Source organism: Pollicipes pollicipes, unplaced genomic scaffold (genome assembly GCF_011947565.3).
Source record: "Pollicipes pollicipes isolate AB1234 unplaced genomic scaffold, Ppol_2.1 Scaffold_1600;HRSCAF=1878_pilon_pilon_pilon, whole genome shotgun sequence".
Lineage (NCBI taxonomy): Eukaryota > Metazoa > Arthropoda > Thecostraca > Pollicipedomorpha > Pollicipedidae > Pollicipes > Pollicipes pollicipes.
The window spans coordinates 1,877,422-1,901,029 of NW_023595962.1; the positions used below are offsets into that span (position 1 = coordinate 1,877,422).

A 23,608-nucleotide genomic window follows, 5' to 3' on the forward strand; every position below is an offset into this window, starting at 1 on the left:
TGGATCTGCCGGGCTCATTCCGAGCATATCCACCTTGTCTCAACGATTTTGATTTCTGATTCGGGAACCCTGACGCATTCACCATGTGAACCGGGAGGCTGAAGGAAATACCCGGTTCATAAAGTACGGTTTGAAAGAGCCAAACAGGACGGTGGAGAGAGCGAAAATGAATATCGAGCATCTAGACGTAACTGATCATGATATCCAGAATAAGCAATAAGATCTGAGCAATTGGGCAGTGTATCGTTGAAGGGACTAAACGTACCAAAATAAGTTACCCCAGTTCGTTTTGCACATGGAACAAGCGGAAGATTCTGATTTCCCGACACAACTTTGGAACTACCCTAATTTCTAACCCATTAAGTATTGCCAGACATGCGCTTTGCCCTCTGCCATAACGCTGGAAGAATGCGGTGCCATTATGAAAAAGGGACTGCCTCTTAGCAATGACCTTGAAGGGGGCCACGCTTAAGTCAAACTTCGTCGAATTATTGCAGCGTGCAGCAGGTATGCAGTTTTGTAAAATCATTTAGAGCGGGCTTAGTTGCCTGAGCCAGGCGAAATGACTGAAAGTCCTCCCACTATCACGCAGTCCGCCTCTTATTTCTGCGCGAATTTAACTTACTTCCCTTTCCAATTTGGGGGAGGGAGAGGCCGACAGCAAAGTTGGCTGGAGTCCCTCCAAACGAATGTGAAGCTACACCCCGACGAAAAGATAGGCGTTTGGCAAAAAGGAGGATGCCATTTGAATCTCAGGTGCATGCTGCACATTTGTGTGCATTTAAACTGAAAGCAAATTGCTCGGGCTTAAACCCTTCCCAGATTTCGCAGTTCCATGAAAAGGGCGAAACGTTGTGTGTTATTCTTGATTAGCATAGCCGAGCTTCCTGCGGAGGTGGCTGTCGTCTGTCACGCCTTTCGACTGTCGCCGCTGACTACGCCCCTGGCATGCGTCAGACGTGTTGACGCGGAGCTAAAACCGTTCCGTTTGTGTGTATTTCGGCGCGCGCCGTCCGCCGCAGCTGGCGGTCCGTTTGTGACGCACCCGCTGCGCTGCGTTGGCCGCGCGCGCACGTGACTGCCCGACGTCGCTGCCTCGTCGGCGGGAGTTTCTGCGTGGGCGGCCGCTCGGCACGCGCGTGACTTGCGGGGCCCCTCCGCTTCCGGAGAAACTACGAATTTCGACGAACGGTCTGCAACGTCTGTGCGCTTTGTAGTGTATCGAGGTCCTCTGATCGAGTCCGCCGACGAAGCCGTCATCCAATCAAACCTGACATCCGGTGCGCAGCGCGCGTGCAGAATGCCGGAGGCGCCTCTTCTGTTAACTGCTGCGGACCCTCGAAGCGCCAGGAAGCTCGCCTGACGTCTGCCGCCCAGCCGCCTGACAGACGTGGCCGCGTGCAGTGGGGCGTGTCTCGACTCCTGCGCGTCGCGGGCGGGAAACTCAACCCCGACTGCCTTGTCGGCGGGGGTAATGTCGTGCAGGGGCGAGCTGCGTGACTCACCGCGCCTGACCGACAGTCAGTGAGCTGTGCGGTGAGCGCGAAAAGGTCGGACAGTGTAGCCTCGCGGCCCATCAGTGCGACGCTCAGCCGACGAGGCAGCCCACCTGACCAGACCATGCCGATTTCAGACTCGACTCTGATTTTGCCCCAGTTCACGGCGAAATCCCCGCACTCAGGTAAGGCGGCGCGGCAGCTCCCGGTAGGCCTAGCGGCGGCGATGATTGGCGCCGAGGCCGATCTCTGCTTCAGACCGTGCCGTGGGTTGGGCTGCTGCGCCACGCGGGCGACGAGCGTGGCGCGGCCGAGCGGATGACGCGAGGCGGGCGGCTGTAGAAGCCGCGCGCTACCGGCGGTGTAGTTGGCTCGCGCTCTTGGAAGTCGGCATGCGGCGTGGGGACACGTTCGGTTGTCAGCAGCCCGGTGGTGTTCGACTGGCGGCGCGGGTCACCATGAAACGTGACGCGGGCGCCGCGCTGTCCGCAGGTGTAGCGTAGATCAGGCTCCAGTGTCCTCGCAGCGACATGTTGAGCACGGTAGTGACTGCCTGATGCCGAACTTTTCACGCCTGTGATGCGTCTGGCGATCCCGAGAAGGTGCTCGGGTGGGATATTCGCAGTCGGGAACAGTCGGGAACGGCTGGATTGCAGTCGGGAACGGCGTGCAGCCGCTTGAATGCAGTCGGGAACGGCTTGGATTGACACAAGACGGGATGCAACCAGTACGTAGTGATTATGCAAGATCAGCATTGTTTGATGGTGTGAATAGGCCTCAACTTCATAAGGCCTGTTGATGATTAGGCGGGGGTGTGGCCAGGACGCCAGCAAGCGCTCTTGCCTGTCTGGTCCTAGGTCATCCTGTGTGCAGCAGAGCATGTTGAACACCCTCTTATCCACTTATCATTACAATGACTTGCAAGAACGCCTCAGTATTAAGGAACGCTTTCCAGTAGCGTGGTTTTTGGTTTTCACTACATTCAATGAGAGGAGGCGTAATGAAAGATAGAAGTTCTATATCAATGTGGTTTTTTGCCGTTTAGCACTTCACCTGCGCGGACAGGTAGGTGCGATGCTTCCAAGCCTTCAGTAATACAAAAGGAAGCACTCCACAAGCGAAGAAAACCGTTGATTTTGAAAGAAGGAAGCTGCTGCTAAATCGGTCATGACGCTTTTTGATCACTCATCAACCCTTCCTCTTGCTGACAACGTTAGCCTGGCAACGAGCGGAGTGTTCATCCTTGGTCATAAGCAATCAGAGCAGATACGCGCGATATGACTTTTTAATTTTCAAATCTCTCACCTTCAGGCAAGTGGCGCCCAGGCTCCTCGTCCGCACCGGTGACATCTGGCGGCCAAATTTTGAGTGACGCCGCAAAGTCAAGAGCGCCTCCGTCGCCGCCGTCAGAACCCGTCTGGACCCCCAAAGGTCAGGTCACATACCAGCGTCACCGTCGGGTTGAGTGTGTGAGCCTCATCGCTCGGTGCCGCCGCGTGTCAACACGGTGCGGCATTGGTGTCGGCGTGATCGGAGCTACGGTACCGGAATCGTATGTCCCGGTCACTGCTGATAAGCTGTTCTCTCGTTCTTTTGCCCATCTGGGTTCGTAATGGGTTGTTCTTTTGACTGCCTTGGTGTGTTTGACTTTGTCGCGCTGTTTGCTTTCAAAACACTTTTGCATTCATGTGATTGCCGATTGACCCGCATCAGTCATCAATGACCCACGTCAATCATCAATGACCCACATCACTATTGCACCAGTCTCATCAATCCGGCACCGGCAAACTGTGTGGGATCACAGCATGCAATAACCGCCTTCCAGTCCCAACTCACTGCTTCGTTCTGGAGACGTTTCTTCGTCCTTCGCTCTTGCAACGTTTCCTCGTCCTTCGTTCTCGCAACGTTTCCTCGTCCTTCGTTCTCGCAACGTTTCTTCCTCCTTCGTTCTTGCAACGTTTCTTCGTCCTTCACTCTCGCAATGCTGGCCCGTTTCACCAGGGCAAGCAGCGCCCGTCAGACGCGTAAGAAAGTAAGAACGTAAGAACCAGCGAGCGTGAGAACCGCCCGGGCTGGATCTCACCGGACCCCGCACAAAACCCCAAAGAGGAAACCCCAAAACCCCAAAGGGGGGCCCTGCGCGGGGAGTGCCCGTCGCGGGGGGTTTCCTACAATCGTCTCCTACCGGGTCCTCGACGCCATTGCGGCCGTCGCCGCGGAAAGCTCGTGCCCTGTGTCCCTGTTTCCACCACTGAAGTCGAAATGAGGAATAGTTGGTGTCCTCACATCGGAGCGAAGGGAGGACACCCGGCTCAACAGCTGAACCTATGGTGTACTCCTGAATGGGACTCGGTAATCCTCATATTACCAACCAATTTCAAGCAAGCGCATCATCCTTACACGAGGTCAAGCAAGGCAGGGCATTGTGTTCACGCAAGATCGAACAATAGCATCACTTGCTTCTAGGTTAACTTTTCCTTACTTTGTTCTCATCGAACTAATTTCCTTGGACTGCCAAGCGCTGTGTCGCCAGTGCAGTGCTTATCAGACAACAAGACGTTACATGCTGACCATAATGGGCGTCGCGCTTAATTATGTCAATTCCTTCCTGCATTTGAAATGCAACCCATGTGGCCATAAGCACCAGCACTCGCATGCTCAGCAAGACTATCACTCTCCGAAAACGCGTCAGTATGCACCCAGTCATTCTCAGCAAGATTATCATTATCCAAAAACGCGTCAATATACACCCAGTCAATCTTTCCGCAACCCCACAGCTCGTAATCAAATCCCCCAGCTATCTCGTGCAGTTGTCAGCTTTACATCGCGGGGCGGCACAGTCCAGTTTAGATAGCGCGGCGTTGGTGCCGCGTCACGTTGCCAGTTTGCCCATGGCCTCGGCGAGCGTGTTTATCGGGAACTTACGCCCTCCATCGGCAGCGCCGACGCCAGGCGCTCTCCCTGAGCGGACCCCGCGCTTTGGATTGGCGGCCGCACGGCGCTTTACTGGTTCATACTGGTTAACACTGGTTAATGCTGGTTCATTCCTTGTTCACTGCTCACCGATTCCTGCTTTGAGCCGATATATTCGGGCTCGCGCGCTTCAAGCAAAGTCCTCCCCCGAGGCGGTCGCTGGCTGCGCCACTGCCGCCGGGCCGGGGCAGCGGTGGAGGGCCTCGTCAGTGACCCCCGCGCCGCCAGGGGATGTGGCCAGGTGATTCAGGTGGTGAACGGCGTGACGTCACGGGTGTGCGTGAGCCGTCCGGGCAAAGGTGGACCAGTGCTGTTGTCTCGCGTACGTGTGTGTCGTCCCCGAAAGCGTGCCTGGGTCCGCCTCTGTGCGGTAGTCCAGCGCAGCGTTCCCCGCTAGCAAAGTACCCACGTGAAATGCTACCTATGACGTCACAAGCATCTACGTCATATACTAACGGCTATACTCCAAGTCGTGGGAACTGTTGTGCCGCACCTGACTGTGACGTCGTAGGTTGCAACTTGCGTGCAGTGTTTGGCAATGGGGAACCCAGGAGGTAATCACTTCCTGGTCGTCCCGCGCTGAGCTCAACTCGAGGCACTGAATCCGAAACGCTTTGAGCTTGTTACCAGGCGTGCTTAGCGTGCCGAAGAACGCCAATCACGCTGAGCGTGGTTAGTGGCACTGAGATAATTTATCTAAGCTGCTACGGAGAATCAGTTTTTTCTTATTTGATCCTGTTCCGAATCGCTTCCGCCTCTCTCTTCGCCCGGCTGTCTGCTTTTTTTCGCTGGTCTCTCCGAAAGTATGTTGAACAAGTGTTGGCATCTTTTTCTTGTTTTCTAACAATTTTTTTCCGCATTATGTCAAAATTTCGAGCACGTGGCATGCGCTGGGACAGTTCCAGGGTTCAAATTCTTGCTTTTGCCCCGCCGCCATCCACTTTCGTTCATCTCATACGTCCTCAATGGCCACAACTGGCGAAACCCAATTGAATACCGCCGGGGTGATTAGCGTCATCATTTTCCGTCATATCTTTGAGGTTTTACTGTTTTTTGGTCATTATCATTGTGGCCTGATGTGGTCCGATCGCTTGTAGGCCTGGGGAATTCCATTGTTGACGCCGCATGCGCCGGTGGTCCCTTTGAGGAACCCTGCATCGTTGCACATATCACGGCTGTTGCTGTCGTCATTGCGGGCTTACGACGCACCCAGCAGCTGTGACAGTATGGTGTAGCCTGCCTCTCACGCTGGCAGGAAAGGTTGACACCGCGCGGATCGGTCTCTGGTTTCTCACACTCGCTTTTTAACCACCACGCCACCTAACCGCAGATATGGGAGCAGTGGAACACGCAGGCTGCTCACAAATCGGGTTAAAGAATAAGAAGTAGCGCGAGGAGGTTACCAAGGGCGCAGGCCAGAGGCGCAGCCAGGACCATCTTAAGGGAGGCGGGGAGGGAGGAGGGGGGGGGGGGGGGGGGCAACGATCGGTGAGTACGCATCACACCAATTTTTGCTTTCTGCCGAGAGCCCCTATGGTGAAAAACCGACAAATCCGGGCGTAAGAAAGGATCAGGCTGCCCCGGCCCCGGGGCCGTCCCTCGGTTGCGCTACTGCTCCAAACTGTTCTTCAGACATAGCTACTTAAGGGGAGCGAAATTCAGCAGGGTCCATCATCCGCCCCTCTTATCCTCTATCTTGCATCATGGTGCTTCCTCGTGACATCCCGTTCGTCCGGGACAGGCTGCGTGCGTCAGCCACGAGTGGGCCGGGAGGCCCGTGGGAAGGGGGACCCCGACCGGGTACCTAGCGCGCATGCGCAGGTTCAAGCCCGACGGTTGCCCCCCCCCCCCCCCTCCACCTCTCCCCTAAGCGCATGCAAGCCTGCCCCACCGTTAACCATTTTCCTTCATCCCATAGCCCTGAAATGGTCATTTGTGGTTGAAAAGGCTCTTATCCAAACAACTAACCAGCAGTACCGGTAAAGTAGCGGCAGGTGCAGCCGCAAATGTCAGTCATGACCAACAACAAACTCCAGACGCAGTCTGTGCTTACAGGCTACTCTCCTGTGCGACATAGACAATATGATTGTGACTTGTAGAACATATGGATCAACGTGTCTTCGGCCAGCTCGTCAAGTCGTGGGATCAGATCTCTCCGTTTGCCACGTCCGGGTTATGACAACTGACCAGAGCGTCCTAACCATGACCAATGGCTGTCCTCCGGGCGCCGATTTAGAGGTCATTTGAGGTTAAAGGTTATTGGGGCGCGGTTTCGCAAAATGGGTGGGAGGAGGCGGGGAGAACTGAACAGCTAAAAATGGTTCAACGTACCCTCAAAATGCGCCAGGAAACGGGTTTTTTCCCAGATTTGGCTCACTTTCTTCCCAGAGTTTGGAGGGGAGAAGGGAAGGGACGGAACCAAGTTTGGAGGGTGGCCGAAACTCACCAACAGAATGGAAATGAAAAACAACACCCCCACATCGTACATCTGCGGGACCCTGATAGAACCACCTGCAGGGACCTGCAAATGGTCCTGCATATTAATTTTAGCTAACCTCATTTTCGACGGTTTTGAATGGCTTTTGAAAGCGGCTTCAGTGCAGTACCCAGGATAACTGAACCGAAAGAGCTAAATGAATTCGCTGAGTGCAGACTGGCAAGTACATCTTATGTGCGTCAGTTTGTGGCTTTGGTTTGGATTAGCGCCATCCGTCTGCGTTGGCGACTTTAGAAAAGATAATTTGGGCCGACGATAGCAACTAAAATATATTCAGAAACGGCTGTCGTGCGGCGGCGAAAGCACGTCGCTCTTGAAGCTCTTCAATGCCTTATGTGACGTAATATTTTCGGCGCGGCGTCCAACGACCTCAACCACTGCAGCAGCGCGGACATTGGCTGCGCAGTTCACAACGCGTTGTCCTGTCGCTGAGGACTCGGGTGGTGTCAGGCTCTGAGACTCGGGTGGTGTCAGATTCTGAGGACTCGGGTGGTGTCAGGCTCTGAGGACTCGGGTGGTGTCAGGCTCTGAGACTCGGGTGGTGTCAGGCTCTGAGGACTCGGGTGGTGTCAGGCTCTGAGGACTCGGGTGGTGTCAGGCTCTGAGGACTCTAACGAGACGGTGCTCTCTGGAGATGAGGAAAGTCATCGGGGAGAGGAGGAGTCCTCTCGGAGCAGAAAGACCGTCTGGGGACGCGATAAGATTGCTCTGGAAACGGCAGTGAAGTCCTCTGGATGCAAGATCAGTCATATGAGGATGAGTAATATGCAGTGAGGAAAAGCGTCCTCTGAGTGCAACGAAACTAGTTACTGAGGAGGAGAAGGAAACTGACTTCAGCAGGTGCTAGATCCTCTTAGGTCGGCATTGGCCACCCAGAAAAGCTACCGTTAAAGCTTCATTCGAAAATTACGTAAGCTGCTCGGTGCATCAGCGAGGAACACTATTCACAAGATAAGACAGTAGTAATAGCCTTATTCCTCAGAGAAAAACCAGGAGAATGGGAACATAAATGGGTTGATATTTCGGCAGCATGCCGTTGTCGAGACGACAGCAGAAGACGAAATTGTTCTGCTATTGTCTCGATAGAGGCATGTTGCCGAAATATCAACCCATCTATATCTTCATTCTCCTGGTTTTCCTCCGAGGAATAAGGCCATTACTTCTGTCCTCGCTCGAGAAGATGAGCACCAGCGTCTCCAGCAGACTCACGCCTGGCGACCTCCTTGTGACAGCAGTGTCTGACGTATTGAGCACAGTGCTGAGGCAGCCGCGTGTGTGACGTACCCTTTCAGTTGGCAATGACGCACTGTCGCTATGGCAGTGGTGACGACCCACCAACTACCCGTTCGATAATACCATCACTGCCAGTTTCAGCCAGTGACAGTAGCCTCTGGTCCAGCCGATTCGGTGGTGACGTAATTTTCTGTTTCAGCATGATGTAACAAATAGTCTCTGCTTGAACCGACGCGGACTTTCCACCCTTGTCGCGGCCAATGTTCACGTACAGTCTCTGTTTCAGTCGTTCAGAGTCCTTCCACTCAGCGGAAAGAGTTCCGGCCGGTGAACTACGACTCGGACAGCCTGAAACGCCAGCAACGCACGGTACGCTACTGACCGACCGTACGAGACTGTACTTCATCGCATCGCACTAATCTGTAGACACTGGGGCAAGACAGTCGTGCACCTTGTTTTCAAATTTAAACAACGGTCGAAAAAACAAATGCTAACTCATTTTCAGAAGCAGTTTGTTTCATTTCAAACATGATTATATGCGTTACCCCCGCCGCATCTAATTTTGGGGCAGGTCTGTCGCCATCGCAGTCTGGAGCTAGGCGAGGCGAGACAGACAGACCAGTGAAGGGACACAGGGGTGGATCTAGCCTGGAGTCGTTTTTTTGGGGGGAGGGGGGCAACCTTTCGTCGCCAGCTGGCTGGTGTGAGATCCGAGGTCCAGTGCACTTATCAAACACGATGTCTGCGCCGAGTATGACTAAGGCGCGTCAACATGCGTTTTGTTTTGATATTCAAATCGCCGCCAACTTTTCTTCATGAAGTTTTTTGTCCGAAGAGGAAAGAAATGTTTGATACCGCACCATCAAAGTTAAAACAGACGGTAAGTGGACGAAACTTTTATGAAGTTCTGGGAATGTTTCGGGAGGGGGGGCAAAGCATACTCTCAGAGTTTTTTGGGGGGGCCATGGCCCCGTGGCCTCCCTCCCCCCAGGATCCGCGTACATCCATGTGCGGGGTGAAACGAGGGATGCTTTAGATTTATTTGTCTCATTAGATACAACAAGCTTAATGTGAGAGCCTCATGAGTATTTGGAGACCTGGCCCCGGGAAAAGCATCACCCACGAGAAGCACGGAGGAAAAAGCGCTAGTGGCTTTCTATGCGCGGCACCCGGCACACCTTGATCAAAACAAAATGCGCTTCTGATAGATGAACTGTGTAGCGAAAGCGTGACGCGAGGTTCAGACAGCCCTTTCGGTGTTTAAAATTGCAGGAGTTGAAGCCGGCGCCGCCACCATCGGAAAGCTTCGCATGGACATCGCCCGAGCCGCCCATCCCGACATCTGTTGGTGACCACGGTAACCACGAACCGGACTCCTTCAGGCAGGACCCACGGTCGTCCTCCAGGAACCTTCCGAAGCTGCAGGTGGGATGTCAAACCAATAAGTACCCAGTGCGTATAATGTGTTTTTGATAAGTGCAGCGAGTTAAGTTGTTTGACTTTTGCTACTTACATTACTAGCTTAATTGCCTTTTGTTTGTCTTTTTTACTGACTTAACTTCTCTCTGAAAGCTCACTGGGTGTAATGGGACAGGATAGCTAAGAAGGCATAAGCGCGGAACCACTGAATTCTCCCCCAGACATCTAGATTGTATTTCTCACTTGTCTTTATATATATGTATATATATATATATATATATATATAATCACTGGGTTGGTGGCTCCGTCGATGCAATGACAGCCTCCAGTCTGTTATGATAAACGGAGTTTGCCTTCGCCTGTGCTACGTCCGCTAACGGAGCGCGTTACGTTGCACTGTTGCAGAATCCTACCGTGACGCTGCTGCAGCAGAACAGGGAGGGCCATCTGCCCAGGGGCGCCAAGTACCTGCCGCTGGACAGTACACCGCCGCTTGCCGGTCCCAACGAGAAGCGTAAGTTCAGCCGCTTGCCGCCAGGCGAACGCTCGCGTGTGGTTTCGTCGACGAGGCGATGACAGCGGCGAATAGACGGGGACACGTGTTCGCCGTCGGTTGCTAGCGCGCTTACTCGTTTTACGTCGGCGGGATCTGGGTAAACCGGCAGCCGAACTGGCGGGTGAGGTGTATTTGACTTCCACTTGGCCGGAGCTGAAAGCGTGAAAACATGAGCAAGGTGACGAGCTGTTGGAATGCCGGCCCGCTCACTCACCGGCCGGGGATCTTTGCCGCCAAGACGTCGGTTACAGCAATGCGAAGCACGATCCGGATCGCTGTGGGTGCTGTCATTCAGCTTACGTCGTGGTCTGAACTCTTGGCCGCCGCCACTGCTGTGACGTCATCGTAACTCAAGGACTACGTCATGGTCCACCCGCGATGTTCAGGGTGCTTGCCAGCTGGTGGCATTTGCGGCAAGCGGAGGGACTGGGTGCGTCTGGGTGGGGGACTGGTTGGCTTGTGGGGACTCCGATACCGCCGTGGCTTGGCGACCATCTCCGTCTTTTGCGAGGTGGTCTCGGTGGAGCTAAATTAGCTGATGATATGAGAATTGTTGCGTTAAATTGAATGCAACCTTGCCAGCGAAAGTGCGGTTCGGATGGTTGTCTTACAGGGTGCTAGAAATGGGCAATAGTAAACTTTAAACCACGTGCTGGTAATGTGTCAGCCCTCAACTGATATCAGCACGTCTGCCTACCATTGCCTACCAGCTACTAAGGCTCAGAACTTCGGGCCACACTAATTTGTGACTTACGAAGTACCAGCGCTGCATCGGGCACCACACAATGCTTCAGCATGGATGCCAAATTATATTCATGGGCGGCTGCGATAAAAACATGCTTGGTGCCCACGCTCCGACCTTGCACTTGAGCAGCAGCGTTGTCATAGTGCTAAGCCGCCCCCGCACATTTATTTCAGGCAAGCTTCTCCCGAAATCTGGTAAGGTTTGACTCGCTCGATATAACTGTTTTGTGTCGCGGCTTATTAACCCTACTTCGCTCGTCGGTGGACAATGGCCATTTGTCTGACGGTGCCGCTGTTCGTTCCTTTCTCGTTGCTCTAAAACACACCATTTGCAATGTCTGACAAGGAACTGGTAGCTTAAACTTAAGATCAGGCGGTAGATCAGCCAGTTTCAGAATTGTCATATCTCGCAGGTTTTCCGTTAATTTATCCAAAATTAAGCATTGTTGAGATGCGAATTTCATGTATTCCTGGTGTCGAAGAAACTGGAGGAACATAACTTTTTTGTGAGCTACCATTTTTTTTCTGTTTTCCTTGCCAATGACCCTGCGGCACACAGGCATGAACATGAGACTTGGTGTTTCATCCACTACTAAGGCGTTGCGTTTTTCTGCAGAATTTTTCGTGACAAGAGTGTCATAAACGTGCTTATAACCGTGCTTTTCATGAGCTTCTGTATCTAATTGTGAAGTGTGGGTCACAGCGACATTTTATTAGTTAACATGCGCCATTTTGGTCGTGTCTGCTCGCGTTGATAACGCAATAACAGTTCACATGAAATGATTTCTTTAAGGATCGTGTTGTTCATAGGAGAGTGGCTCAACCTCGGCACATGGTCTCTTATACTACCAAACATCTGCATGGCCAATAATGTGGTCGTTTGATAGAACCATGTTCTATCGTTAAACAACTAGTTTGTATCTGGATACATCTCGCCCTCGTCAGAATACGGAATTCCAGTCAGTCATGCAAGAGCCAGCACTGCGGCATGACGACAACTGACAACAAGCATGAAACGAATCACAGATCCGATGCCCGATTTTTTGCTGTTGTCAGCCTCGCGCCGATGTTTCTGTGTACGTGACTTCCTGCGTAGATACCGAACATGTGGTTTTGTGTCATCCACAAATGCTCTGTGTGGTCAGAAGGGGCTGTTTCAGTGTACACAAGTGTCCCAAGTGGTCACCATACGTGGTGTTTCAGTTACACCAGTGTGCCGAGAAGTCACCACACGTGGTGTTTCAGTGTACACCAGTGTCCCGAGTGGTCACCATACGTGGTGTTTCAGTTACACCAGTGTGCCGAGAGGTCACCATACGCGGTGTTTCAGTGTACACCAGTGTCCCAAATGGTCACCATACGTGGTGTTTCGGTTACACCAGTGTCCCGAATGGTCACCAGACGTGATGTTTCGGTTACGCCAATGTCCGTCCATAGTGGTCACCGGAAGCGATGTTTCAGTGTACACCATCAAGCGCGAGTACGAGACCCAGACGGACGGCGCAACGCGCAAGTTCGCCGACCTCGCTCCTCGACCTATCGAAGGCGTTGGACCCAGGACCCACCAGGGCATGCCCGTGACGCTGAAGTCGGTGAGATGAGCTCCTGTGGCTTGCCACCAGTCATTCCGTGATGTCACTTATGCGGTTTTGGCTTCTGCGTTTATCTGCAAGTTACCAACGCATTTGGCCGGCACAGTGGCTTCCGGGCATGTGTCATAAACCATGACTTTCGTTTCCATGCAACGACCCATTTTCACACACCGCGTAAACATGCAAACGTTCCAATCCTCCACGCAACCGCGATCATCGTCCATCCCAGAAGCAACCACCAAAGCCGGCTGCGTTGCGGGGCGGCCTACCTGACTCTGCGCCATTAACCTCGAACGCATAAACCGATATGGGTAGTTAAAAAACCACAGTTGCCGGCCTCGCCCGCCCGTTGAAAACCGTCATTTTCCAACCCGGGAGTGCTGCTGAATGACCTGCTGTTGGGGTCGATCATTTGTGCGATTCAGTGGACCACTGGGAGCGGCTGGCAGCTTGGGACGTCGTGCGTGGTGCTGGCTGCGCTCAAGGCAGAGTCGCGTCCCCTGGACGATTGGTCGAGCTCTGATAGCGGCTAACTCTCTGGGGCTCCGGCGGCCTAACCAGCAGGGAAGCCTTTGGGGTCATGCTCAGTGGAGGAAACGGGGCTCCCTTTGGTGAAAGGCAGCATTACTTGTTGATAGCTCAGGTGTCTGTTGGACTTGTCCGTGTCCAACCAAAGAACAAATTATTAGGAAACATGAAGACACGTACATTTTGTGGGGAAAGAGATCAGCGTCATGGAATTTTTGAGGGGATGCGGCAACGCTTAAAGGCTGGATGGTCGCAGGCTACCTCATAATTAGTCCTGAAGTGCACAAGAGCGCGTCCCTAACCATCCAGACCGTGCGGGGCAGCCGTTGCAGAGCGCTGCTCAGATCAGACCACGTCAGGCCAGGCCTGACCACGGTCCGCCGGTCTCATCCTGTCGCCAGTGGGGCGGTCGGTGCGGTGGCAACAATACGAGCATGACGCACGCGATCCCCCCCCCCGTGCGGGGGGGGGGGGGGGAAGGGAAGGGGTAGCCGCGCCCGCCGGGAGGTCATGTGACAATCAGCCTGGGAGCTCCGGGCCGCCCAGCGCGGGGCGGGCGGGACGAGGAGGGGGAGGGGCGATGCCGATGGGCCCTGCCAGCGGCCCGACGGTGGTTGTTAAGAGACGAAAGGACAGCTGATGACGTGGCGCCATGCGCCTCACTTATTGCACAGGAAACCAAGGACATTAGGAGCCATGCACGGAAGAAGCGCACGGAAGTGCACTACGATATCGTAGACGTATGCTATCGAACACTTGACGTCACATTTTCAATCCGCATCATAAACCATTTCGGTTATCTTGTGACACCTGCAACTGACACCGTCGTGACCGTCGCGGATTGTCGCGCGCTGCTCACGGGAGGCGGCGAAACACCATCTGACGATGCGGATATACGAACCAGGGGCAGTTGTTTCGCATTTCCATGCTAGCAACGGAACAAACATTCCCCGTTGGCGCAATCGCACTTGAGCGTGAAGGCATCCAGTTTGATGTTTATTTGTATCTGCGTTTGTGTGTACGGGGTTTGGGCGCTGGACCGCTCGCCGCAGATGGCGACTATGTCGCCACCATTCCATTATGTGCGGCCATATCGTCCGCGTCGACTGCAGAATTTCAACGCTGTCGTCATCAAATTGGGCGTTGGTGGAATGGGCACAAACCACCGGAAGACGGATTCCAAACTGCCGAAATATCACACGAAGATTCGTGGGGCCCATGGAGCCGTGGGGCGAAACAATGTGCTTGTCAGTTGGTCACGAAGATGCGCGATGTGGCGTGCACTTGACGTCGATGTGGCGTGCACTTGGCGTGCCTTCACTGGCCGGATAGCTGAAGGGTGTGCCGTGCCTGCCCGCAGGCGGTCAAGGAGGAGCACCAGCCCGAGTGGTACAAGCTGATGTACGACAGCCTGCATCGCGCCAAGCCAGGTACGGACCATGGGTCGGGTCGTGGCAGGTCATGTCAGCTCAAACCAGGTCATGCTAGGTCAGGCCATATCGGGTAATGTCAGGTCACGTCAGGTCGTATCAGGCCACGCTATATAGTGTCAGGTCAGCTCAGGTTAGGTTATGTCAAATCAAGTCAGATCAGGTCAGGTCAGGTCAGATCGGAGAGGAGGCGCCAGCCGCGCTGGGGACGTGGGAGGATGGAACTTGGACGCTGCAGGTATTCGGTCAGAGTTTTGCAGGCGGTAGCATCGCCCTTGGCAGGGGCGAGGGCGTGGTCTTCAGTTTGAATGACCCGCCCGACCACAGGACCTCGTATCCCACCGCCAAGTACCGTCCACAAATGTCGAAGTATGATGTCAGAGATAAGTGTCTCACAACAGTCCGTACGGTTTGGAGAATAGCAGCTTGCGTGTGACGTAGACAGTTGTGACGTCATAGGTTGCAACCTCAGGTAGGCACTCTGCCAATGGGCAGTGCGGCCCGGGCGATTCCCCAGAACGCGGAGGATTCACTGAGGACCGATGGTGTGCAGATTCATTCCATGGAACAGCTGCCTGCAATGTACGTTGCCGGCCCATTGCGCATTTTAATTACGTTGGAGTATGTCGCTGTATGGCATGTCGCTCTATGGCATGCCGCTATATGGCACAAGCGGCATGCTGCGCGCCAGGGTCTGCGCGTGACAACCGCTTGTTGTTGGCTGGATGTTTCCTGCTTCGTGAGGGCGTGGGGTCGAGAGCGAATGTCCTTGCTGGTGAGATTGGACCTGGGTCCTGGTGCGACCTGTGCGCACGCGATGCGGGATGGGGGGTTTCCATCGGTCATCAGTGCCCAGTGACCTTGTCAGGTCATTGATGTCGGACAATGCAAACCATGCGTCAGCCAGCAGAGATTAATATCTGACATCCAAATCGCTTTGGTTCATAATTATAAAACGCTGGCAGACCTCCACCTCACAACACACGCGCTCACACGTAACACGTCACTGCTGTAACGGAGCCAATCAGCCAATCAGCGAGGCGGACACAGTGGGCCAATCAGCGGGCTGCTTTCAGTTTGCGCGGCCTCCGCGAACGGCAGCGCGGCAGACATAGATAACAACGCAACCACAATGCAACCACGGCGTCGATGGCAGCCAATCAGCGCCCGCCGCGGCGCCCCACTTCCACTGCCATGTTTGTACGTGTGTTTGTGGGGGGGGGGGGGGGGAGGGGGGGACGTACACTGTGCAGACAATCCCCGCCGTCGTGTGGCAGAGAACCGGTAGGTGTGGGGGCAGATGACAGTCGGCAGAGGTGAGGGCGGGATCGACCTGTGGGGTATGGGTGGGGGTGGGGGGGGGGCAGTTTTTAGCCAGCTTGAAGGGCTAGCCGGCTTGGAACATGTCCCATCTTTGGGACATGTTCCAAAAGCATACTCTAGTGAAACCTCAGGGCTTGTTACGTCTTGGAATAGCACTGGGTCGTGCCACTGCACCACCGTCAAGACATAATAAGGACATCAATTTTAATTACTTTTGCGTCCACATTACACTGTCAACGCTTTGTAGCAGTACTGCACTTCTTCCCCGCAGTCGCGATTACCGTTGTCTTGACTACTGCCCTCCGTACATCTACTGGTGCGAATAGAAGAACGTTTGTGATTGGCCCATCGGGTGTTATGATCTTGTTACCGATAAGCGCACTGGTTGAGGTTTGCACCAGTGCATCACTATGGACTATGTGATACTGCGATTCTTAATGCTTAACTGCACCGCGAAAAGGGCCGCTGTGGTAAACGCCGTAGGGGAGAAATCAAAGCCATAATATATCGCTTTGCTGAATTCGCAGGATGATAGCTTCACGTTCCATATCTGTTTGTATGAACAGAGGGCACCAAGCTTTCGTACCATTTATTACCCAAGCATTTTTGACACATTGGTGTGTCGAACACATTACGGAACACGCACGTTGGAAACAGCAAGGTAAATAAAAGCTTTTACTTTAATAGTGGTGAGCAGCGGGCCAAATGAGACTTTCCCGCAGGAGTGGCTACTTCAAATCCTGACCTTTCGGGATGGCTTCGAGAAAGCTTCTATTGGTGATCAAGTCGTACATGTCTGCTGTAACAATGAGTGAAAAGTACAAAAAGGTGGGATGCTCCTTGTAAATGAGCACAAAACCTTCGGCTCATGCACCGGTATTCTGAAAGGCTTTCTCTGGCACAAAAAGCGCTCCTCGTTCGCCAAGTGCGCCGCCCGTGTTCAGATTTTCACCGTTTTGCCTAGCAACGCCTTTACCGTGACCTTCCACACGCGGCGCCTGAACACGTCCCTGCGGCGCCCGGCCAGGTTGCGCCTGGGCGCGCCCCTGTCATGCCGTGACGCGCCGCCAAAGGACCGGCGCACGCGCGTTACCAGTGAAAAAATCGGCCGCCACAAAACGGCCGGCGCGCTATTGTTTCGCGGTGTCGTCAATAGAGGGCGTTGTCGGCGCGGCTCAAGGTCGCTGATGACGCCCGTGCTGCCATATCCAGGCCGCCGACACGGAGGCGCAGCCTGCAATTTACGCACAGTGGTATTGTGCGGCGGTGGGGTGCGTGCTAATGCAGCGTTGTTCTGTCCAAACGCCCGCTGTCCTGATGTTCCCGTGGGAGGGCGAGGTGCTGGAAAATGACCTCCGGAGCTCACTCAGCTGCCTGCTTAGTTCTTCTGCGCTCTGCTCAGTAGAAGCCTGTTAAATCATTACTGTCGTGGCATGCAGGGTCAGTCATCTCGTTCTGTGATATTGCTGCCCGCTGATTGGTCCATACGTGTTGGCGGCATATTCAGTAGGTTCCAGCTCAAAGTCCTCCGCACAGATCGGGAATGTTTTCGAAGCCGATAACGCGGATGATCATCTACGTTTCAGACGGTGTCCGGGTTCTGTACAAAACTAAAGGTAATCTGTGCTCGTCCAGCTGATGCAATCACGCGTCTGTCCACTTTAGCGTTTTCCCCATCGCTGCATTTTGCGAAACTAACAAAATTTCGAACGCTTTTGGGCGTTGCTGTTTTATTGATGTTGAAGGAAACTTTCGGTTTGTGTTCTAATGCTCACTCTTGCTATTTCTGACGCATTTCCTTTTATATTTGTCTGGCGCTGCTTGTTTTTCTAACATCAAAAGCAGATTTTTCTGGACTTTTTATGTAAGTCCATACCGTTTCTAATTTATGTGTTTTCAAGCACGGCTATCACATCTCTGTCTTCTTGATTTTTCTTTCATCCTCTTTCCCGATTTCCAACGTCTTTCACCACCGCGACGTCCTACCAGGGACGCAGCCAGCGTTTTCTCCGGGGGAAGCAAGCTTCGGTCACGAACGCATGCATGCATGCATGAGAACGCATCACGCCGATTTTTACATTGTTGTCGGGAGCCATCTATGCTGAATTAATACCAAAATGCGAGCCTAAGGGGGGCCCCTCCCCTTCTCCTGGCTGCGCCGCTGCGCCCCTGCGCCTCCGCTGCTTGCCATGCATGGGGTACCGTGCTTCGCTCGACCTGACTGCTCTATCCTGCCCCTCCCCCCCCCCCCCGTGACGCCGTGGTGCGTGTCTGTCGGCGTGCGCACCTCCGCCCAAACACGGGCCGTCGCTCGCTGCCCGGCGGTGGGCGTGTTTGCGGCGCCGGCCGCTCACCTCTGTCGCGTCTCGTGCGCGAGCGCCCTCGAGCGTGACGACTTGGTTGGTACGACAATCGCCGCGCCCCCGCGCGCACGCCGGCGCCGGCGCTGCTCTGGTGCGCTCTGCCAGGGATGGTGAAGGGCGCGACTGGCTCCGCGTCGTTTGAGCTTTTGGCACGGCTTGGAGGAGCCGAGCGTGTGCTCTGATGTGTCTGTTCTCGTGATGACTCATGATTGGACGCTGTCACGCTTTTTGGGACCACCAGCACCGATCAGCGACCTGTTCCACGCGCGTTTTTGTCGCCCGTCACTTCCATTTAAGCGTTTCGCTTGGTAATTTGTATGTGTTTTGATCATATCATGCTAATGATGTCCCACCACGCAGTCTAACGAGACTGACGACGATAACAACGACCGGACCCAGAGCGACGTTGACCCGAAAAATGATCCGTGACCCGAGTCTGACCTAACAGAGTGACCTATGACCCAAGTCTGACCTGACAGATGAGCGTTCGTCAGTCGGTCTCACGGACGTGAACAACGCCCAGATAAGACAGCTTTGGGCAAGTCTGACGTCAGGGAAGACACGTGCTGGCATGGCGGGCAGCCGTAGGACAACCGTTTTGAGAGTGTTCGTGGAAGGATCAGTTTCAGGCCACCAATTTCCTTTTTAAGCGCCTTTCAAGTTTGCATTACCCGTTCAAGGAATGCGACATGTCAATGATCCACGCCTTTCAACATTCATCTCCGGTTCGGAAAGTTTCACAGCTTCCCGAGCATCCTATCTGTCATCTTTTAAGTTGACACGCCATTGCTTAGCCGGCTGTGTCAAGAATGATGGCATTGCCGTCAAGTCAGCTCTTGTCCAGACCAATGGACAGCCAATGGATTCTGTCGGGTAACATTAGAGTCATGCGTGGCCAGCCCCAGGAGGAGTCGCTCTAAACTCGCGTTTATGTTATCTGGGCCTTTATCTGGGCCTTAAACTTGCTGTGCTGCTGCACAGTAAGTTAGGGTCACGTAACACGTGTCACTCACGTGTCATATGGCGGCCTTACGACGCCTCATTCAGCCTGCGCGGAGCCTTGGGGATGTCCGTCTGTCTTCTTTACTACGAGTTTCCGGCGCTTCCGCCGAAGCCAAAGCCCTTTCGCAGCGTCCCTCACGTCAGCCAGCAGCGCCGCATCCTCACCTCCAAGCGATGGACGGGTGCTGGTTGCTCAGCCCCATCCGGTGTTCGGTGCGGACGGTTCGCCTCGCCCTGGTGCGTGGTGCGGGTTAAGCCGGCTCCAGCTGGTCTTGCTGGCCGTCCACCAGCGGCTCACCACTCACGGGCTGACGCCGTCGCCTGATAGACGCGGCGCGAGCTGGCGCTGCCCGCCGCGCGCTGCGGCTGGGTGGGATGCTAGACGTGCTGGAGCGCCACGGACGGCAGGGCAGGAGGTTGTACCCCGCCGCGGCTGTCACACCGCTTATGTCCCCGCGATGAATCTCGCTCCCCCTCCTCCTCCTCCTCCTCCCCCCCTCTTCCTGCTCCTCCTGATATTCCTCCTCCTCCTCCTCCTCCTCCCCCTCTTCCTGTTCTCCTGATAATCCTCCTCCTCCTCCTCCTCCTCCTCCTCCTCCTCCTCCTCCTTGCCTCCCCCTCGTCTCCTTTCTCCTGAATAATCCTCCTCCTCCTCCTCCTCCTCCTCCTCCTCCTCCTCCTCCGTCTCCTCCGCCTCCTCCTCCTCCTCCTCCTCCTCCGCCTCCCTTCTTCCTCTCCTCTTCCTCTGCCTTCTCCTCATTGCTCATCCCCCTCCTCCTTCCCCTCTGCCTCATCTTCCTCCTCCTCCTCCTGGTTCCTCCTCATCCTCCTCACCCCTCCTCCTCCTCCTTCCCTCCTCCTCTTTGGGGCCCCTCATCTAACCTCCTCCTCCTCCTGGTCCTCCTCATCATCCTCCCCATCTCCTCTCCTCCTTCTCCTCCTCCTCCTCTTCCCATCCTCCTTCTTCTGTCAACAGCTGCGACATGTGCCCGCCAGATCTTCTCCAGCGCCCTTGAAATCCTGAGCTGATCCGCTCCCCTCTCCCCTAACCAGACGCAACAGAACGGCGCGGAAGGACGCGGCCAGGTGTCCTGGGGGGGTCAGGCGGATGGCAAGGGGCGAGAATTAGCTCCTACCGGTGCTCGCTCAGGTGCGAAATGAGTAGAGGGTGCGTGGGCGGGGACACCCATAGGGTCTAGTGACCTTGACATCAAATGTTCTGATAACATCACTGATAACATTGCATGGATGGTATTTACTGCCTCTTCGGATGGCTTGAACTCCCGATGTTTGTCCAACTTTTACATCGACAGTAGTAAATTACTTCCGACGTTGCAACTAGCATTTGTTTCATAAGAGCATGTAGCCACAATATCACATATACCTCTCCATTCTCTTAGTTATTCTACGAGGAATAAGGCTATGGATACTGTCGATATGTACGTACGTACTATGATATGTACGTTGAAATCCTTTCACAGACGTTTGAACAACTTTTTGAAAACTTTTGGCGGACAATGATTCCCTGCAGCGCAGAGTCGCTGAGTTGCATAAGCAGTCCCGTAATTTAGGCACGCACGCAGAGACACCATTATTTTGTTATCATTGCTGTCTCTTATGGCGGCAGTTCTCCCATTCTCCTCCATAACAACTAGCTCATATTGTACCCGCGCGTAGGAGTTTTATACAATTCCCAAGACTGGGATGGGTAATAGGGGGGGGGGGGGGGGCGCACAGCAATATGGTCGATATTTCGGAGAGCACTAAAATGACATCACCAAACCACCGTTTTCTGAGGAGTCCTCCCCATTTCAAGTTCACGCTTCTACCCTCACCCCATAACCTTCTAATTTCCCTCCTCCTCCGCCTTCACATCGTCACGCACCTCCGCCACAGACCTCTGGCGGCCGCGTGGCGCCGCCTGTGCGCCAGGACGGCGGAGCGGGCCGCGCCGGTCTGACGGGCAGTGGTAGCCGGGGTGTCGCCCGGACCGGACGTGCCCGGCCCGCCTGCCGTCCTCCCCTCCCCGCCCAGCAGGTCAGTGGCGCGGCCACGCAGGAAGTGCTCGGCAGCAGGCGCGCCCCGGACAGGAGCGGCTGCTGTGTGGCGCGGACAGGCTGTGGAATAGCGCGGACAGACTGCTGTGTGGCGCGGACAGACTGTGGAATGGTGCGGACAGATTGCTGTGTGGCGCGGACAGACTGCTGTGTGGCACGGACAGGCTGTGGAATGGCGCGGACAGACTGTGGAATGGCGCGGACAGACTGCTATGTGGCGCGGACAGACTGTGGAATGGCGCGGACAGATTGCTGTGTGGCGCGGACAGACTCCTGTGTGACACTGACTGGCTGCTGTATGACACGGACGTACTGCAGTGCGGTGCGGACAGACTTGACTCCGCTGTGAGAAATAAATAGCCAGCTGTGTGGTGCGTAAAAAGTATTGTTTCGAACACGGGATGTTTATTGTGGACACCGACTTGTGTGCTTTCAAAGACCTGTTGAGAGAAGCTGGACTGTGAGAATGTCACGAAGAGACCAGAGTGTCCACGTAACAGCTGGTATCGCGCACACGAGCGTCACGTGCCGCAGTGCAGACGGCTAGATCCACCGAGTGTGGTGCTAGAACATCCGCCAGTGTTTTGAGAAGCCAGACCAGCTTTGGGAACGCACCACCATTTATCTGCATGCACTTCGCTGAGACTCGACAGCTTCTACGCGTATTTTGGGAAGACTAGTCACAAGCACGCACGCTTGTGACGTCGAGTAATGGCCACCGCTCGCGGCAGGGTCGAACTGCACCAAATCTCCGACCAGGCGTAATGGAATCGGCGGCATGACACGGTTACAGCCGACCGCTACGATTGTCGCTTAGTAACGTCATAAGTGCTCCGGCACGTGCCACGTGGCGGCGCTGGGCGGCACAGAGGCTGGGCACCACTCCGCGGAGATGGGGGGTCGCGACCCCTCGGCGAGAGGGCACTGACCTGGCGACGGACCCCGATGCTCCGCAGAAGTGCGTAGACGCCATCACGGGACGGCGCCGGGTCCCGCTGATCCGATTTATCCGTATGGGCCGTTCGAACTCAACAAGGTTACGTATTTAAGGGTCATATATAACGCCGACTGCGAACTGGATCGCAGCAGTTGAACCCAGCTGCGGTTCACAAACTAAATTTACCAACGAAATAGCCCAACGCATGGGCGAGTGAAGGTCTCAAGGTACCTTTTATCACCCATAGTCGTGAGCTCTTGGGTGCCTGATTAACGGGCTCACGGACCCACGGGGAGTCGGGCTCACGGACCCACGGGGAGTCGGGCTCACGAACCCACGGGGAGTCGGGCTCACGAACTGAACGCATCAATGCGCTGGGGCCTGACAGTGACGATGAAAGCATCAAGGTAATGAGGCTTGACGCGTCAACTGACGGCCCGGGTAATGAGGCGCATGAAGTACAAACGCTGGTCGAGGAAGCAGAGCCGAAACTTCCAGCGTCCCAGCTTCCACACGTGAGATCGGTGTATTAATGATCTCCGAACCAACCTCAAATTGACCCGCAATGGACTGGGCCGAAACCCTGCACAGTCCAAGCTGACGCCATCGGCAAGCTGGCCGAGCCAGAAGGGAACCAATCGCACCACCACCTCCGGGGTAGATCCCGCTCCGACAGCGTGATTTCACTTGTAGTGGACTGCGATGTAGTGTATACACTGTAGTGGACGTGCGATGACCTGTGGACTGGAGCGACCCAGCCGGCTTGTTTTGATCACGTGACCGACGCCCGGTCCCTGGCGAGCTTCCTGTCGTCATCGATTCGTCATAATGCGAAGGGGGAGGGGCTAGCGCCGTTCAGCGCCGACCCCACCCCCGACAAAACACCCGACTGGGCTGGGCTGGACTGGGGTGGGTGAGGAGGGGAGGAGGGGAGGGCTGACGCCTGAACCCATTACTTGAGTGGGCGGTCCGGCCTCAGGACACTTCGGAAACCGTTCGGCACAATCACGTGCGAACTGCCGCCACCTATTCAGCAGACGACTGTACCCGCGTCGGCTTTGCGCCCGCCGAAACTGGACCGAGCCGTATTGACCAAACGTTCCGAGAGAGCCGCCGCCGGCCGCCGGCCGCGCCGGGCGCCGCTGGCCGCCGCTGATGACCCTGACCCGTCGACAGGTCGGTACAACTACCAGGGCGGTGGATACGCGAGCGAGCCGGAGGCGGGGTACGCCTCGGACACGGGCCGGCGCGCGGCCTTCGGCGGCAGGGACCAGCCGGACGCGGAGTGAGTAGATGGGCCGTTATGGTCTGAATGGGTCTGTGGAAGGTTGGATGGTAGTTTCGTAAATTAAACTGGGGGGGGGGGGACACAGGGAATTGCTAGATGTGCTTCTAAAATACACATCAAGCGTGCTTTCCCGAACTTGACTCATCTTGTTCTCAAAGTTGGGAAAGGAG

General features: G+C 54.9%; 1 protein-coding gene across 4 annotated transcripts in view; it reads left to right on the forward strand.

The window, feature by feature from the left end:
• The window catches only part of LOC119091433 (vinexin), an 80,424-nt gene that overhangs the window by 13,710 nt on the left and 43,106 nt on the right, over window positions 1-23,608 (forward strand). For 2 of the 4 annotated variants that reach the window (XM_037214229.1, XM_037214252.1), the window contains exons 7-16: window positions 1,634-1,681; window positions 2,808-2,927; window positions 8,486-8,568; window positions 9,472-9,624; window positions 10,024-10,132; window positions 11,093-11,113; window positions 12,380-12,510; window positions 14,399-14,468; window positions 17,378-17,407; window positions 23,327-23,435. In XM_037214229.1, coding sequence (XP_037070124.1) covers window positions 1,634-1,681; window positions 2,808-2,927; window positions 8,486-8,568; window positions 9,472-9,624; window positions 10,024-10,132; window positions 11,093-11,113; window positions 12,380-12,510; window positions 14,399-14,468; window positions 17,378-17,407; window positions 23,327-23,435 — 874 coding nt within the window. The remainder of the gene's footprint in view (window positions 1-1,633; window positions 1,682-2,807; window positions 2,928-8,485; window positions 8,569-9,471; window positions 9,625-10,023; window positions 10,133-11,092; window positions 11,114-12,379; window positions 12,511-14,398; window positions 14,469-17,377; window positions 17,408-23,326; window positions 23,436-23,608) is intronic. The other 2 variants (XM_037214236.1, XM_037214245.1) reach the window with 2 other exon arrangements.